This window comes from Diceros bicornis, chromosome 17 (assembly GCF_020826845.1).
Source record: "Diceros bicornis minor isolate mBicDic1 chromosome 17, mDicBic1.mat.cur, whole genome shotgun sequence".
Classification (NCBI taxonomy): Eukaryota; Metazoa; Chordata; class Mammalia; order Perissodactyla; family Rhinocerotidae; genus Diceros; species Diceros bicornis.
Genome location: NC_080756.1, coordinates 42,483,404 through 42,497,142, shown reverse-complemented (window position 1 = coordinate 42,497,142; position 13,739 = coordinate 42,483,404). Strand labels below are relative to the sequence as shown.

At 36.2% G+C, this 13,739-nt stretch overlaps 1 protein-coding gene across 3 annotated transcripts in view; it reads left to right on the top strand.

Annotated features, from left to right (window-relative positions):
- The window catches only part of PLEKHA5 (pleckstrin homology domain containing A5), a 233,599-nt gene that overhangs the window by 149,387 nt on the left and 70,473 nt on the right, over nt 1-13,739 (top strand). For all 3 annotated transcript variants that reach the window (XM_058558686.1, XM_058558683.1, XM_058558682.1), the window contains exons 8-10: nt 4,642-4,742; nt 7,632-7,747; nt 11,696-12,163. In XM_058558686.1, coding sequence (XP_058414669.1) covers nt 4,642-4,742; nt 7,632-7,747; nt 11,696-12,163 — 685 coding nt within the window. The remainder of the gene's footprint in view (nt 1-4,641; nt 4,743-7,631; nt 7,748-11,695; nt 12,164-13,739) is intronic.

Genomic DNA, 13,739 nt, shown 5'->3' with positions numbered 1-13,739 from the left:
CTCGTATAAAAATTTCTTAATTTTAGTTTTTAACAAAAAGAACATTGAATTCCTTATAATTTGCTATTATTGTTGCTCATGGAAAGGTGCTGCTCATCATTTTTGTTAAGACAGAAGAATTTTTAACCTAATTTGAAAAAAGTAAGGATGAGTTCAGAAGCCCTGTTGAGTGTGAGATTCCATATTATTAACCATATGCATTTTACATTCAGTGTATTTATTAATTTTAGTATGGTTCTCTAGACGGGAGCAGTATAAAAAAGAAGAAAATACAGAAAGAGAAGAAATAACATTTAACTCACTTCTGCTCTTCAGATGGTTGGAAAGAAGTATATGATATTATATACTTTCACTATTTTATCAACAGGAAATGTCAGATTTTAAAATAAAACTATCATATTTTAGTGAGATGATCATAATGGCTTGCATTTTTTCGACCGTTTAGTATATGCCAAGCACGTAACATAGATGATCTATTTTGTCTCTTCCTCATGGCCACTTGATAAGGGGAGAACTCTTATTATGCCCTTTCACACAGGAGGAAACTAAGGGACAACGAGGTTAAATTGCTTGCCTGAGATCTCACAACTAGCAAATGTCAGGGCCAGGATTTGTATCCGGGCGCTTCTCTTAACCACAAGTTTTTGCCCCAACACAGATCTCCTCTTCTCTTGTACACTGAATACAATAGTCCCTTTCATGTCTTCTATCTCTCTCAAAGCAGCTAGTATACTGACATACAGAGTGTGCTGTCAGAATTTTGTGACAGATCAGTCTATGTTTTACAGATATGGAAAATCAGACAGAGAGAGAATAAGGGATTTGCTGTTTTTTACAGTGGGTTAGCAGCTGATACCAGATGGGAGCCCAGATTCCCACTGTTCTTTGCAATAAAGCAGGCATATCATGAACCCACTGTGATAAAGCCACTTAGATTGCTGTATTCTATAGTCAGTCTGTTGAGAAAACTTACCCTGGGACTTAATCCATTCAACAAATATTTATTGAGCAGGACCTGCTTCATTCCATGTGTGTCAAAACAACAGTGAGAGAAAGCTCTCATGAAGCTTACATTCTAGAGAGGTCAGGGAGACAGTAAATAAACTCAAATAAATATATGTATTTTTTGAATTTATTTATTTATTTATTGTGAGGAAGATCAGCCCTGAGCTAACATCCATGCCAATCCTCCTCTTTTTGCTGAGGAAGACTGGCCCTGAGCTAACATCCGTGCCAATCTTCCTCCACTTTATGTGGGACGCCACCACAGCATGGCCGGACAAGCAGTGCGTCGGTGCGTGCCCAGGATCCAAACCGGCGAACCCCGGGCCACTGCAGCGGAGCGCACACACTTAACCGCTACGCCACGGGGCCGGCCCTCAAATAAATAAACAAGACCATGATAAGTGCTTTTAGGAAAATATGGTCATAATATGAAAGATGGACATAATATAAAAATGGGGGAAAGGTCTCTTTGGATCTGTACTCTGAGCAAGATCTAAATGACAAGGAGGTGCTAAAGTGAGCAGAACATTCCAGGCAGAGGGAGCAATAGTGCAAAGGCTCTAAAGTAGGAAAGTGTTTGCAATGTTGAAGGAGCAGAAAGAAACCAGTGTACCGAGCTGGGAGCTAGCGGTAGGGAGGGAGATGGGAGAAATGGAGATCGCACCAATGTAGGACTCTGTTGGAGTTTGGATTCTACTGTAAGTGCTGTAAGGAAACAGTTGGATGTTTTTAAGCATAAGAGTGATATGCTTTGATTTATGTTTTGAAAACCTTGCTCAAGCTGCTATTGGAGAATGGATTATGAAGGGGAAGGAAGGAAGCAGAGACTAGTTAGGAGTTATTGTGTAGAAATGATGATGGCTTAGACTAAGGTAACTAGCAGTGAGTTCTTGTGATGCTCCAGACACCTTATTAGGGAGTAGGATGCAGAAGTGAACGATATAAACCCCTCTCCTTGCAGAACTCAGAGATTAGTTGAGGGAGTCTGAAAAAGAATGCCATAGTGTTCGGTTCTGTTGAATAAGTGTTGACCATGCCTGTACAATGAAGGGAGTAGGAAAGAAGGGTGATCTAGGCAAAGGACTTAGCATGAACAAAGCATGAGTGAGCATGGCGTATTTGTAAAATTACACATAGGGCTTATGTTGCTGGCATGAAGGTTGTGTCTGAAGACCTAGTAGGAGTAAAGGCTAAAAAGTAGATCAAGGCACAAAAGGCATTTGTTTGCCATCGTAATGAATTTAAACTCTATCTTGAGTGCAAGAATAACAGGATCAGGTGTAGATTTTAGAAAAATCACCCTAGCGCTTGAACTAGAAGCTGAGAGACCAAATAACATTGTACTGAAGTATTCTAGGTGAGAACTGATAATTAGTAATAATATTCCAGTCTGTAAGTTACTTACCCAGCTGTATTGTTCCCAAACATCTTTAAAGCTGAAGTAGAAATTGGGAATCCAAAATGTCGCTTGAATCCGATAAAATGTTGTGATTTTTATGGTTCCTGTCCCAGGTTGTGTTCCCCGAGAAGCAAGCTCTATAATGTGCAGGATGCTTACTGGGGAGTGTTGTTGGGTCCACTACCTGTGGTGGGAAAGGAAAGGGAGTAGGATGGGGCAGAGGGAGAAGGTGGGCTGCCATGCAGTCTAAAAAAGGCCCAGCTGACCCCCACAGGGAGTTCATTTCATTCTACAAACATTACTCAGTGCCTGCCCTTTGCCTGGCAGTGTATGAAGCCCTCTGGGTGATAGGAAGTATGGCAGTTCACTTACGTCAGGCTTGATAAACTAAACAGAAGAGTGCCACAATTAGGAAATTTGAAGAATCTAGTGAAGAACTCTTAGGATGGTCATCTGACAGAAGATGAAGATTTTATATGCAGTGCCTTTAGTCTTATATAATAATGGCAATATTTATTGAGCACTTACTGTGGCCTGAGTGCATTATTGAGTTCTTTGTATCTATTAACTCATGTAACCCTCACAACAACCTTTGAAATAAGTCCTGTTTCCCTCAGTTTTATAGTTGATCAAACTGAGATACTCAGCATCTAATAACTTGCCCAAGATCTCACAGCTACTTAGTGACCAGCTGGGAAACAAACCATGAGAATCCAGTGAAGTCACTGTATGCTGTACTGCCTCTGCATGTGCGGAAGTAACTTGTCAGTTTTTCCAATTATGTGACATAAGAGAATGTATTATTTGATAAAAATGATTTTTAATAAAGATAACTTCATGAGCTATTTCTGATTATATGCTTTATATAAACGCAAAATTGGATTTAAAATTAAAATGACTCATTCTTTTAAATTGTTGTATTCTGTAACTGGAGGCTGCTTTCTACCTCGTTTTTTTACCTTTTTGACTAAATCTGCACTTTTGTTCATTCTTTGTTGTATTAGTGAACTGTACCTGAATGAGCACAGTATAGTAAAAGCAAAATTTTGTTCCGTTGTTATGAGAAAAGCTGTAGAAATAACCTCTACTTAATGCAACACTTTTTCTTTTGGAAGTTTCACCATATATTCTACAAACGAGGGGAAAATAAAATCCCTTGTTAAGTGTATGATAAAAAAAACTTGGCAAGCATAATAAAAAGAATTATTTCTGATTTATGATTTTTCTCGTTGGTGAGTTCATCATCCTAATGCACAGCTTAATTAACTTATCTTATGGGTCTCTAACGATGTGTATTTTAAGTTTCATAAACATCTCTGCCCCCAAGCAGCCAGTTAATAATGTGAATCTGTACTATGCCATGATTAATGTTTTGTCATTTTCCTAGGTATATTTTATTTGCTTGCCTTGTAGGCCTGTAATTTATCCCCATAACTTTATTGTGTATCAGAATAACTGGTAAAAGCAAAAAAATTATGTTTTAAAAAGCGTATAATTTTAATAACAGTTTAAAATATGTATTCACACATGTATTTATTCAGTTCTTTTGAGCACCTACTACTGTCGTTCTAAGTGTCTTCATGGAGTTTACATTCTAGTGGGGAGAGAAAGATGATTAATAAATAACTAGAACATATTGTGTCTCAGAGTATTGAGTATAGGTGGTGGTAAAGTTCCAGAAAGAGGAGAGAGGGCTCTGGCATGGATTAGGATGGGAAGCAGTTTAAAATAAGGTGTCAAGGAAGGCCTCATTGATGAGATATTTGAGCCAAGACTGAAGGATGTGAGCAAGTGAGCCATGCATTTGTCTGAGCTTAAAGTGCTTGGGCATTTAAATCCTACCAGAAATCCGGGTGGGTTAATTTTATAAAGCTTCTGTGTCATTACTTATATATTAATATATTTTCAATGAATCACATATCAAAGGCCTTTGTAGAATGCAATATATATGTCAAACAAATATATGCTATTTTTATGTCTTAATTGACATTTTTCTGACATGTGGGACCAATTTCTGATTTGCTTAGGATAGGGAAAGTAAAGAAGTTGAAAGTAAAGAAGTATATATTCTTCTGCTATTTAATATTTTCCCTTATAAAGAAGTGCCTAAATAATACATGAATATAGTTCATTTATATATAAGAACCTTCTGATTTGCTCAAAATAAATTTTGAGAAAATGTATTCTGCTTCATGAGAACATTTAAAATTCTAATCAGATGTTCAATTATCCCGTAGATGAGAAAGAAGAGGGTATCCTGGGGAGCATACTATTACCTAGCTTTCAGATAGCTATGCTTACTTCTGAGGATCACATTAATCGCAAATATGCTTTTAAGGTAAGGAAATAGTCATGCTTTTTTATTCTGTATTTGAATCTTCCGTTGATTAAAAAATAGATATTGACCCATAGATTATTACAAAAAGATATTTCACTTACAGTTATTTTTATATTTAAAATATATTAATTAATAGTCTTATGGTTGAGTAAGAGAACGTCCCTTTAATTAGGAAGCAGGTGCTCAAATATTTAGGGGCCAAGTGTCTTTATGTTTATACTTTCAAATGGTTCTAGATAAGGCACATATGTGAAAATGCTAATAGTTGGTAAATACAGCTATGGGTGTCCTGGTGATCGTTGTACTATTCTTTAAAGGTTACTGTATGTTTGAATTTTTTCATAATAAATTTGAGGGGAGAGTAGTATAAAAGATAACAATTGTGTTTTTTAACATAATATATGTACATTTATGATCTTATAGAATATTTGCAAAGATGTTCTTGGGTCTAAGTACATCGTGAACATCAGGTAGTTTTGAGAGAATATTGAAGTTGAGTCGTTAAATCTATTATTAAATCCAAGCAAACCTGAGCCTCCCTCCCCCGACTAACAATACCCACCCATTTCTGTGATATGCTGGTTTGTGGAACACCCTCAAGTAAGAGGCCACTTTAATGCTAAATTGGTTATTTTTTGTTTTCAAAAACCATGCTGCATTCTTTGCTTTATGATTATGGCTGAAATAAATTTCAGGGGTCACCTATTTTTTAAGTTGGTTTTAAGTTAAGAACTCTAAAGGGTTTAATGTAAAAATTTCATTTTAAGGGAGAGGAGGGAAATAAGGGTAACATATGCTGTTATTTAACAATGAAAATGTTTATACCATTATAAAATTGATTCAATTTTTTTTTTAAATTGATTCAGTTTTTAATTCCCATCCACTTTTAAAGAATACTGAGGACTGCAGCTGATTTACAACTTTTGCTAATTAATGTGTTACACTATTAGCTGTGAAGAAGAAAGAGTAGGAAGGGTGTAGTGTGGGGGGGTGATGGATGGCCTCAATGAGAAGGTAATATCTGAGCAAAGACCTGTGGATGAGAGGGGGATAGCTTCGTATTTCAGTAAATTTTATTAACAGCGTGAACCAGAGAAACAGAATTAAATAATTTTCAGATGTTATAACAAAGTTTAATACTGATAACTTGAAATAATAACTTTATAAAGTACACGTGTAGAACTGTGTGACACTAACATTGCTAGCTGGCTATGGGGTTAAATGTTTTTGTTTGCTGGTCAATTTGGCAAATGTTTGTTGAATTTGTACTCTTCATAGGATATTTTTTAGGATTCTTAGACTCTTAAAAAAATACTAGATGATGGGTTGTAATTAGTATTTTGGTGGTGAACATGCTGTAATCTATGCAGAAATAGAAGTACAATGATGTACACCTGAAACTTTTACAATGTTATAAACCAATGTTACTGCAATAAACAAAAAATTAAAAAAAAAAAAAAAGAAGTAGATTACCCTAAAAAAAAAAAAAATACTAGAATGTTAAAATAGCAATAAAAGTGACCATGCGTGTTAAAGATATTTTCTCTGTAATTATTTGGCTCAATTTTATTTTGTCCGTAACAAGAATAGTAATTTGTTTCAAATTCTCTCACCTGCGATGTTTTCTCTGAATTTATGAGCCGCTTTTCCTGTGAAGTCTGTTGACATTGATGCTACTTCTTATCACAATGGTAAGTAGGAACTTCCTAGACAAGTTGTGGAACACAATTGTGGACCTTAAACCTAGAGAAGTTTGCCATCATCTAGTAAATATTTCCATGTGACAGATGGCAAGCATGGGTGTGGTTTCGTAGCGTCTGAGTCCTGGCTACTACTGAGTCTTCTTAGCACCAGCCCAGAGTTCCTTCCATTGATCACAGATATGGGCAGTGGTCTTTATTCATTTCTCCAGAACCCCATCAGACAGTCCAGTGATATGTTCTGGTGGTTTTAATCATTTTAACAGCATGTAGCATTTGAGGTGTTTCCTTTGCCTTGTTTCCATAGGTGTTATATCTCTTACATGGTCAAGCGAGATTTGTTGTATGTAATTATTTTGATCACTGTGTTTCTTGAATTTGTTTATATCCTAATTCTTTCTGGAAAAGATTTTGACAAAGCTAATTTGATGTTGTAAATAAAGCAGGTAGTCCAGATCTTGGAGTCAAGTGTGTAGCTCTGGATTTATTCCTCTCGTCTTTTTATATTTAACAGACGAATGACATACTTAGTACACTTTACCTCAGAGAAGAAAAGCTAAAGGGAAATGCCATTTTGGGTCATTTATAAACCTTTTTTGTTGGTGTATAGGTGGCTATGAGGATTAGACAAAGTGCTTTTAACAGCAGCACCTGTTGAGGACTGAAGGAATTGCTAACACAAGGGGGAAGTGCGGTGACACGCGTATTTCATTTAATTTTGTTGCTGGTTGCTCTGGAACATTCTTAAATAAAAAGGTGTGAATTGCAGTAAATGGAAATTGCTAAGGTTGTGTCCATGGAACAGGCACGACTAGGTTCTTCATTTCTTACCTCCTTTCCTTTCCCTACACTTTTTTTTTTTTTTTTAATTTTAAAAGAAAAATGGTAAAGTTAGGAGAAAAAATTTAATATTTATATCCTTTTCAAGATGTAAATGTTATATCAAGATATAAATATATTTCAACCAAAAGAAAAGGGTAAAAGTTAGGAGAAAAAATTAATATTTATATATTTTTCAAGATCAAATTATGTTTTTCTTAAGTCATTCATTTCTGTATCTGTATATGACAAGTCTGCTTTCTTTGAGATTTGATAGTAATGATGTATATTGGGAACCACTTAACTTTCTTTCCTTTTCCTTTACAGATCCCATATTTCTGTTAAAAATGATCGTGTCATTTTCAATCAGGCAGCCCATCCAAACATGCGGACCTATTATTTCTGCACTGATACAGGAAAGGAAATGGAGTTATGGATGAAAGCCATGTTAGATGCTGCCCTGGTCCAGACAGAACCTGTGAAAAGGTAAAGGCTTGTAGAGAAAATGATGGTGATTTCCACTCACATTTTATTCCATGCCTTGCAAGTATGTCATTATCATAGTACGTATCATTTTAGTAGCCATGGTGTGAAACATTTCTTCCTCAGAAAGCAAGGATTAATTCATGTGCTGTATGAAATTGATACACCTTGAGTTAGTTTGAGATGCCACCTGCATTTTTATTCCACCTTCACTCTATTCATTTTCACCTATCAGTGCACTGAGGTGAATGCAGAATCCTAACGTTCAAACTGAATGTTCTTTCTTCTTACAGAATTACCTTTAATTTCCGGTAAGTACATTTTTAATTGTTATCTTAAAACTACACAAGACAGTGTCTTTTAAGGTCCTAAATCTTAGAAGAGAATTTATACTCATGAAGTTAATTTCATTGTGTTTTTTATATTGTGTTGTATGTTTTTGAAGTTTGATAAATTAAAATAAAAATTTTTGATGAGTTTTGTTTCTTCAGCATTTCCTGGTTAATTCTGATTGTTTTATGATGAATGGCTCCAGAATATAGTTCATCAAGCATTCAGATTATTTCTAAATATATCTACTTGATGAATTCTACCTTCTTATTTTGAGACTTCAGTACTCAGATTCCTTGATAATGTAAATATGTACTGTTAAAATTGATCTGTGTGATATTTTTTCCCTGCTTGAACATATGAATCATTTTAATATTCAACTATGTTAAGAACTAATGAGAGGAAATCTCTTTCAAAACTATGTAAATAGCAGTTGAATAATGTGCTCTACAAGCTTTTTTATTTTCCTGTAATTTAAAGAAAGATCTATGACACAATTAAATTTTTTCCAGTTCAACAATTGAGCCATATACCTTATATAAGGAAGATGCAAACTTGTAAGTTTGGTCTTTTTTCTTTTTTATCAGGAAGTTAGAAGATTTTTACAATGTAAATCTTTAGTCTTTTTTTTCCCCAGTGTACATATTAATAAAGTCTTTTGACTTGTTGGTTAAAAGACTTAAGTTGATGGTATATATTTGTGTTTATTTTTTTAAAATATCAAGTCCAAATCAGCTAAACCAATCACTAGTCCTTAGAGCTAGGGAAAAGTATGGAGAAAAAAGAAAAAAAAGGCCCAGGATTGAGCTCTAGACACCTATTTTTAAGAAAACCCACCTCAACCATATGCATATTCTAGGTTGAGAGCTAATAAAAGAAAAATCTGCTTTGGAATTCCATATATAAACATGACCTGAATGGACATAAAGGGGTGAGCTGATTAACACTGATAGCTAGAGAAAACACGTAAGTGAAAAGAATTAATTGAAAATCTTAAAATAATTTTAACTTCAGAGTAGAATTTTCAGGCACTTGTTTAGAATACAGAAATCAATATAATAATTAAAATTTTATTTCCAGATAATTTCAATATGGTATGTTGTACTTATCTCAGAATTTCAACTTACTTCCATTTTCTTGTATTTTCCACTCTAAAAGCTAATAATTACTCATAATTTAGGGTGAAAAAGAAGACAGTCAGTATTTTGGATTGACTTCTGACAAGCTATTAGTTGATTATGTACCAGTAACAATTTTCAACCAGTTGTGTTGATATAACCTGCTTGGTTAGCCAGGAATTATTGAACACTACCTATGTGCCTAGCCTGGTGTCCATCACCATTATCCTGTAGAAATTACGTCTTTGGTTCTCCTTTTAGCTGTTGGCATTTTTATCCTGCCCTGTTAGTCTTCATCATTCAAATTGAACATACCGGGCCGGCCCTGTGGCTTGGTGGTTAAGTGCGCGCGCTGCGATGCTGGTGGCCCGGGTTCGGATCCCGGGTGCGCATCGAGGCACCACTTCTCCGTTCATCCTGAGGCCGAGTCCCACATACAGCAACTAGAAGGATGTGCAGCTACGACATACAACTATCCACTGGGGCTTTGGGGGGAAAAAATAAAATAAATAAAATCTTTAAAAAAAAAAAAAACAAATTGAACATACCTAATTATTGTAATATTTCATTTCATAAGTATAGGGAGATTTTGCTTGCTTGGTTTTAAGATGTGATGGGCTGTCTTTCCTGTATGGCCAGAATACTTACAAATAGTTATCAGGGCATATCACCTAAGAGGTAAAACATCCAGTTTTTAACAATATAGTTCATTTCTCCTAAATTCATAAAGTTTCTAACCTATGAACTGCAATGTCATAGTCCCCTAGTGTGCAGATCATTGATGGCATAAAAAAATCTAAGCATGATATACATTCATAATTTCTATCTCCAGGTCCATTATTTTCATTTTCTATATTTCCATGTATCTTCTATAATAACTTAAATGTCACTTTTTAAAATTAGATCACAAGTTTTACACTATTATGGTATCTTAGCATACATTTCTGAATCAGTTTTATTCCATTTAGAGAAAAGTCAGCGTATGTGTCTTTTTTGATTACATTTCTTAAATGGTAAATCTTTGGGAAAAAGACAATACAGTCTAATTTAAAATAATAGCTTTAGATAGACTAGAAGTAACTAAGTTTTAAAAAATCTTTCAGATATTTGATATTCAATGTTAAAAATCCACCCCTCCCCACCCCACCCCCAACCCCCCAGAATTTAGCAAGGATAAATTCTCTTTTAGTGTAAATCTTCTCTGACTTTTATCTTCCAAGGAAAAGAAGCTCCATAGCATATCTTAGTAAACTGTCCCAGTGTCTAATATTGCTTCCAATCTAGAAGCCATGAGTTGTATCTAACCTAAATACAGGGATAGTCCCATGGTAACTTTACTCCAAGAAAAATAGTCACATTTCTTTTCATTTTTTCCTCTCTGATCATATTCCAAACTATTTATAATATAGTTGTATATGTATGGGTTGTCTGTTCGCTACACATCACTGCAACTGGCAGCAATACCACACTTAGGACCCGACGGGAGCATTATTATGTCTTGAAATGTGGAAGGTTGGCCAGTTCCTGAGAGGCCTCCCAGTATGGCGTGATCTTGACAGTTCCATGCAGGTTCAGACACTCAGCTTGGTCTTGTCAGAGCCTAGAAGTGATTGGTCTCAAGAAACTGATTCTCATCAAAAAGACTTAGATATAGCAACTGGAATGGTAAGCAATAAACCTGTCCAGTGGCCCAGATACACACGGTTAAGCAGCACATTCCTCCGGTGAGATGGACATGGGATGCCAGACTCGAATGCAAAAGTGCTTGATGAGATGGAATGATAATGGTAATAAAGTCTGTGGCAGCCACTCATATATTCAACTGGTCCACAGAACAATCGTGTCACTGTGGTGCTACAATTATCCCCATTTACCAAAGAGGAGATCGAGGCATGGTAAATTGCTACACCTTGCCCCAAGACACAGCCAGTAGGAGGTAGGGCTGCAAGCTGAACACAGGCAGCCTGGCTCTGAGAGCTCTTAACCGAAACTCAGGTCCCTTCAATACATTTAGTCATATGGTTCAGATCTTGGACAGCATAAAACTATAATTTCCTGGTGCAGCCATTTCCATAAACCAGGCTCATGTTTGTCTCATGAGGAGTTAACCCTCCTGGCTGGACGCCACATTGTTTATTTCAAATGACTAGCTCTGTGGTCCTTCAAGTGTGGATTTTGTGGTTTTGCTGTCAAAAGGCAATCTTATTTGCTTTATTTCCAGATTTCTAGTAGTGGTGGGACACTCATCACTCTTTATCCTTCAGTGCTTCATACACTGTATATTTTATGTTTTCTTTTTCCCCTTTCTATTTTATACATCATGGCGTTGTGCTTGAATTTTTATACTTCAACATTGGGGGTGTGTGTGGATTTGTTCTCTGTGACCCTTTCCGTTTTTTTTGTAGAGTCCAAGGTAATTTTATATTTTTCCTAGATTGAATCCCGGAAATAACATGTGCCATTATTTCATCTAATTTACTGTGATTTTCTTCTCTGATTTCAGAGTGGACAAGATTGCATCTGAAAATGCACCAACTAAAGAAATCAATAACTATCCCAACCATAGAGTGCTAATTAAACCAGAGATCCAAAATAACCAGAAAAACAAGGAAATAAGCAAAAATGAAGAAAAAAAGGCATTAGAAGCTGAAAAATATGGATTTCAGAAGGATGGTCAAGATAGACCTTTAACAAAAATTAATAGTGTAAAGTTGAATTCTCTGCCATCTGAATATGATGGCAGGTCAACATACCCAGTTCAGACTGGACAGTATAGGCCAGTCAATGTGAATAGTTCAGAGAACAAAACAGTCAATGTTAGCCTGGCAGATCTTAGAGGTGGAAACCACCCAAATGCAGGGCCCTTACCCACAGAGGTTGATCGAGTCATACAAAGAACGAATTCAATGCAACAGTTGGAACAGTGGATTAAAATCCAGAAGGGGAGGGGTCATGAAGAAGAAACCAGGGGGTAAGTGTCTTGTCGTTATGTGTTATGAAGCTGGTTTCTTTCATGCTGTGTTGGTGGAGATTGTTTTCAAAGATGCCTATTGAAAGTATTAGGTTAAATTGTGTTTTAGATATTAACATCTTCATTACTATATCTTTTCTTCATCATAATCAGATGTGTTTTTTCTCTGTCCCCCATTGTTCTGTCACCCAACTTTGTTAATGGCAAGAAGTCATCCTCCCTGGCCCTGCACAAGAGAAGGATTAGGTTGTGGTAGAGATCATGTTTGGTATGAGGAAGGGAGCCAAGACTTATTCCCACTCCCTTCTCCCCGTCCCCACTGAAAAATTCTCTTCACTCTCTCCACCACCCTGCTCTGACTGTCTTCCATTAGTAGCTTCTGCAGGTTGGTGAAATGCAAGCATCTCCTGAGACAAGTAAAGTGGAGCCAGTAAAGGCTTATGCTCTCTCGTTCTCAGTCTCATTCCTTGGTTTTCTTAAACTCGTAATGCACATGACTAAGTATTATATTCATACATCCAAGCATTTATTCCTTCATGCACACACTTGTTCTTTCATATATTTATTGTATAACTACTATATGCTAATCATGGGGCCAGAAAGTAAGATAATGAAAAGATATAGTCCAGATTTCTCACGGAGATTCTTATCTAGTAGAGAGAGTTAAATAAGCAAATGCAGTATATTGTGACAAATACAATGAAGGAAGACAGGATGCTGTCAGAACGTGTTTCAGGGACAACCAACACAATCTAAGGATTCAGGAAAACCTTTCTGTAGGAAGTGAAATACAAGCCAAGATATAAAGGATAGTATGCTTATCTTGGTTTAGATATGCAAAATTCCAGAGTTGACAGAGAGCAGGGAAAGGAATCCGCAAACATCTAATATGGCTTAGGTATAACTGCTGTGATGATAGATGAGAAACAATGCTGGAGAGAGATAAGCCAGAAGTGATTGGTGTTTCAGAAAGATCACTCCAGCTGCAGAATCTGGGCAATGAATTGGAGAAAGTTCAGAAGCTCTTGGAGTAAGTGGAATGAGAAGAGGAAAGGGATGTATTCAAGATCTAATTGACAAGACTAGTTGAGTGGTTGGGTATGCTTAATTGCTAAGTAGTCTCACTGAGTCTAGTTTGAGTGATTGGGGGAAATCAAGAATGACATCCTGCTTTTTGGCCTGGTCATCATGGGTTGTCTGGTGACTTTCACTGCATAGAAAAGATTTGGGAAGAGAGAAGGTAATGAGTGATTGGACAGGTTAAATGTGAGGTACCTCTAGTCTGTATCTCCAAAGAGAGACCTAGACTTGAATAAGGTTTGGGGCATCATCATTATATCAAAATTACTTAAAAGTAAGAATGAGAGTAGATAAATTCATTCAGCAGGTGGCTAGATAAAATAAAGATTCTAAGGGAGAACCTGAAAGAATATTTATAGTTAAGGGAAAAAAGGAGGAGGGGGCCTGCAAAGGAGACCAAAAATAAAAGCCACAGGAAATGGAAGAAACTAGGCGCCTGTGGATGAGAAAGTATTCTGTCATTAGGTGGGAATTTGGTGATGCAGAATTTAAAAAG